General features: G+C 57.2%; 1 protein-coding gene across 1 annotated transcript in view; it reads left to right on the top strand.

The window, feature by feature from the left end:
- The window catches only part of LOC114073631 (integrin alpha-L-like), a gene marked incomplete at its 5' end in the record, with an annotated part of 8200 nt that extends 6951 nt beyond the window's left edge, over positions 1 to 1249 (top strand). Inside the window, 5 exons of the mRNA XM_027911358.1 lie at positions 41 to 158; positions 368 to 481; positions 554 to 643; positions 810 to 920; positions 1011 to 1249. Coding sequence (XP_027767159.1) covers positions 41 to 158; positions 368 to 481; positions 554 to 643; positions 810 to 920; positions 1011 to 1160 — 583 coding nt within the window. The remainder of the gene's footprint in view (positions 1 to 40; positions 159 to 367; positions 482 to 553; positions 644 to 809; positions 921 to 1010) is intronic.
- Positions 1250 to 4700: the final 3451 nt, after the last annotated feature.

The raw sequence follows: 4700 nt of genomic DNA, 5'->3' as shown, positions 1-4700 counted from the left end.
TGCCCCTCTGCTCCCCCCTTAACCCCAATTCCCCCGCAAGCCCCCTGCCCCCCCCCACTCACCCCCTTTCCCAGCAGGATCCGGGGGTCCCCTGTGACCCCGTGGAGCCACATCTGGGGGGCTCTGTGGGGCAGGAGCTGAACAGGAGCATCACTCAGGTGAGAGGGGAAGTTTTTTTGGGGTGGACACCCCCATATCGGGAGTTTTTTGGGTGGGGACCCCCGTAAAGGGGCGCTCTGAGGGAGGGAGACCCCACTGTGGGGGTGCTCTGGGGGGTCCCACAGTTGTGGTGTCTTGGAGTATTGTGTCCCCCCCATGGTGGGGGAGGGGCAGGGCCCTAATTTTTGGGTCCCTCCCCCTCCCCCAGACCTGCTTCACCCCCCACCTGAGGCTGTTCCGCTGCCCCCCCACCCCGCTGACCCCAGGGTTCCCCGTGAGGGTCACGGTCAGTGCTGCCCTGCGGCCCCTCCCCCACAGCAAGGTACATCCCACCCCTCCCCCACCCCCCTAAAGCCTCTCCCCCCTCTCTAACCCCCCTTCCCCCCCCCCGCAGGGCCCCGCCCACTCCCGCTTTTGCTCCGCCCTCTGGCTCGCTCTGGCCCCGCCCTTCGTGGAGGTCACGCCCCAATTGATCCGAGCCCAGGTAATGGTGGGGGGTGGGGGAGGGGCTCTGGGGTGGGGGAAGGGCCGATGGAGGGAGGGGCTCTCCCAATTCTTCCTCCCGCAGGTCGTTGTGGGTGAGGGGCTGTCCCGATTTATGGGGCAGCCCCTCCCCCCCGCCTGACCTCGACCCCTCCCCCACATTTTAGGGGGTCACGGAGGTCGAGCTGCTGTGGGAAGTGAACCCCCTGCCCAGCTACGTGGGGGGAGGGGTGGGGGGGCTGCTCCTCCTCCTCCTCATCGTCCTCGGCCTCGCCAAGGTGAGGTGGGGGGGGGGTGGGAAGAGGGGTGAACCCCAGTCTGGGTGCGCCCCTTCCCCCCCCATTCTTACCCTGCCCCTCCCCCCACAGTGTGGCTTTTTCCAGAGGAATTACCGGGAGCGAATGGAGCGGGAGGGGGAGGGGCCAGCAGAGGGGGAGAGGCCGGAGGAGGGGGAGAGAGAGGGGGAGGAGAGTCCCCCAAGTGGGGAAACCCCCAAAGAGGGGGACTCCCCCTCCTGACCTGCCCCGCCCCCCTCCCTCACCGGGTAAAAGCGGTTCTGAGCCCCTCCCACCACCAAAGGGGTTTCCAGCGCCTTCCCCACCCCAATAAAAGGTTCTTATGCCCCTCCCCCACCTTAACGGCTCCTCCCTGTTTGTCTCCACTGGTTTTACTGGGAAGCCCCCAGAAGAGGCTGAGGGAGAGGGGGTCATGACCCTGCCCCTCCCCCTCTCACTCATCTGAGGGGTGGGGGAGGGACTGGAGCAGCAGGAGTGGCAACTGGGAGGTCTGGGTGGGCAACTGGGGTGCCCAGTGTGGGAAACTGGGAGGTTTTATGGGATCAAATGATGGGTGTGCTGGCCCACTGGGGGGAGAGGGGCAATTGGGAGATTGGGGGGGGTGGCAACACCCCCCCGGGGGGGAACACCCCCCAAAACCCACCCAGGGCACCGTGGGGTCCAGGACGCTGACTGGGGGCAGGGCCCCTCTATCACTGCCCTGGGTTGAGGCCATCACAGCTTTGTCCCCTGTGAACACCCACGGGAGGAAAACCTGCCTCTCCATAGATCTCGTTGAGGGTCCTGAGGTTGTTCCAGGGTGAACTTCCATGGCATCGGAGCAAATTCCTGGACAATTTTCCAGGGACTTACCCGTGTCCTCTGCAGTGGGTTTGGCTCACCCTCCCCTCTCCAGCTTGGCAGAGGAGGGGGAAGAAAAGAAAAACCCAGTTAAAGAATTTATGAGCAGAGATAGGAAGTGGGACACAGTCATTTACCAACGGGCAAAACAGACTCAACGTAGGGAATACAACTTAAATTCATTGCCAACAGGATAAAAGCTAAAAAAGTTGCTTTCCACGGGGTGCAGGATGGTCCTCTGTGGTCTGCATTACCAGAGCTTTCACCACAGACTGGGGGGGGGGGGGATAAAATGGCTCTGAGTCCTTCCCCTGTTTCCGTGGGGTCCCTTCCCACGGGAGACAGTCCTTGCTGGAGTCCCTCCCTGGGGCAGCAGCTCTTCCCAATCTGCTTCAGCTCCAAGTCTTTTCCCTCTGCTCCCAGGGGGAATGGGGAGGGGGGTGGAAAAAGGCCCCCTCTACCCAAAAACTCAGCCCCATAGGTAAGCAGGAATTTTTCCCTTCCTTCCCCACCCACTTCGTGGAGGGAATGTTAAGTGGACAGTTAAGGAGCACCAAAGAAGCTGCTGGTGAGGCCACATTGCCAGTTAATGGCCCTCAGAATTTTGCTTTTGGGGAAGAGGGGGAGTTCCTTTTCACTTTTTTTTCCCTCTTCTCTCCTGGGAAACAGTGAGGAGGAGTTCAGGTGGCTGCTGAAGCTGGAACAAGGTGGGAGTAGAAGCTCTGAATGGGTTTTTGTTCTCCACCTGGCTGTGTCAGCTGTGGGTTCTGCTGGGATCTTTTTTTTTCCTGTGTTTGTTTATTGGTTTGTGGTTATAGGAGTATTGTTTGGTTGTTTTACTTGTTTCCTTTTGTTGTTTCTGCCAATGCACAGATATCTTTAAATAGAGAGTTATTATTTTTTCCCTTTTCCACCTTTTTTTCCCCTTTCCACATTTTTTCCCTTCAAGTGGAGCCTCTTAATTTCGGATTTACAATTGCTTAGAGGGAGGAGTTTTGGGTCTTCCTCATAACTCATATTCAGCAAAACACCTGGGTCTCATTTAAACTGGGACAGAGACCCAGAGCGCTGAATTCCCAGTCCCAGCCAGTCCTTTCCACCATTCCCTTCCAGGCTCTGCCACATGGGAGGTTTGGAGAGTGCTGGCCGTGTCTGGTGATCTTATTCTCTCAGAGGGACGTGGTGAGATTTGTTTTGCTGGTTCTTTATCTTGCCTTGGCTTTGATTGTGCATATCTGTTCCGGTTTTGTCCCTTTTTGTCCCTTTTTTCCCCTGTGCCTTCGGGGGGTGTTTGGATTCCGTGCACTGTGTACGCAGCGTCTTAATTGTGTATAACTGTAATATATGTAAAAATATTTATTTTTATATAATTAAATTGATTTCAGGGGTTTTTATAGTTTTGTTTTTTTTTCCTTTGCCCCGAGGGAGGAAAGGAGGGGGAAGGGGTTGTCACTGTGAGTTCAGGCACTGGGAAGGAGCCAGGTCTGAACCATCACAGCCCATCCCTCGGGCAGCAGTTCTTCCATCATCTGCTGTCCCTCAGGGCATAAATAAGGTTCACTAGCATGGATTCCCCCACAGGGCCACGAGTCCTACCCAGGACAACTCACCCCAGCACAGGTTTCTCTCTCCATGAGACCACAGGTCTCCAGCAGGAACAGTCTCAGCTTCCTCGTGCATCCCCCTGCCCCAGTGCAGGCTCCTCCATGAGCTGCAGAGAGGGGTCTCCTCACCCCAACAATCTTCCACAGGCATCAGGGGGGCTCGGTTTTCAGTCCTTCCCCTGCTGGAGGGGGAGAGGGAGGGCTCTGGGCCTCTCCTCCTCCCCTCTCCTGCCACACTGACCTTGGAGTCTCCATTCCTATCTCATGTTCTCCTCTGCTCTCCTCCCCAGCTTGAATTTCTTCTGTGCCACAGAATTCTCTTCCTGAGTTCTTCAATGTGTTCTCACAAGAGTGAATGCCACTGTCTGGAAGTGGTAGGAAGCCCACCCTGGAATCGGCCATGCTTGGGTTTTTATGGAACAGCAAAAGCTGCTCGTAAAAGCTTCTGACCAAAATCACCTCCATGGCCCTCCTGTTCCTGAAAGTTTAGCCCCCTTGAAACCATGACAGTTCTGGTTGGTTCCCTGTTTTTAGTAAATCATTATTTCCTTTCCACACCTTGCTCGTTAAGTGTCACATTTTCAGATTTACAGTTAAGTCTGGCAGGGAGGGGCTCCTGTTCCATCGGAGATCCCATCTCCTGGAAGATTAAACTGGGGGCAGCTGTGTGGAAGGGGCCTCTGTGGGTGTGGGCAGAGGGGTTTGCCATCAGCCTGCAGGTGGTGAGCAGTTGAACCTCTTTTTATCATCATTACTATCATCATCATTTGCCATTATTATTGCAGTTTACTTTATTTACAAGTTATTAAATGTACAAGGTTTACTTTGGCCCTCGTGTCCCTGCCCACCACATGTCCCTCATGTCTCCACCACTGGGGTTTTATGCCCAGCTGGAAATCAAGCCCTTCACTCACCGGTGGAACTGGGGAGGAGAATCCAAGGGACACAGGGAGAGAGGATCCAGCGGATGGGTGGAGGGGGATGAGGGACCCACAGGACAGGGGGATGGGACACCAACACCGGGAATGGGGACACCAATGGCCCTTTATTCCCCGTCCCCTCCTCCCCCATGGAGCAGGCGGTTGTAGGCCCCGCGGTGCTCCCGCAGCTCGGCCGGCGTTCCCTGCTCGGCCACGGCCCCTCCCTCCAGCAGCACCAGCCGATCGGCCCCGTCCAGCACCCACCGCCGGTGAGACACCACCAGCACCGTCCGTGCTAGGCCAGCATGCACCCAGCGCTGCGCCTGGAGCGGGGAGACCGGATCCCATCCCGTCCCATCCCTGTCCCATCCCACTCCATCCCGCACCCAGCACTACGC

Source organism: Empidonax traillii, unplaced genomic scaffold (genome assembly GCF_003031625.1).
Source record: "Empidonax traillii isolate 1590-97213 ecotype Southwest subspecies unplaced genomic scaffold, ASM303162v1 scaffold7574:size11810, whole genome shotgun sequence".
Lineage (NCBI taxonomy): Eukaryota > Metazoa > Chordata > Aves > Passeriformes > Tyrannidae > Empidonax > Empidonax traillii.
Note: the sequence above shows the minus strand (reverse complement) of the source record. Positions and strands in the feature narration are given on the sequence as shown.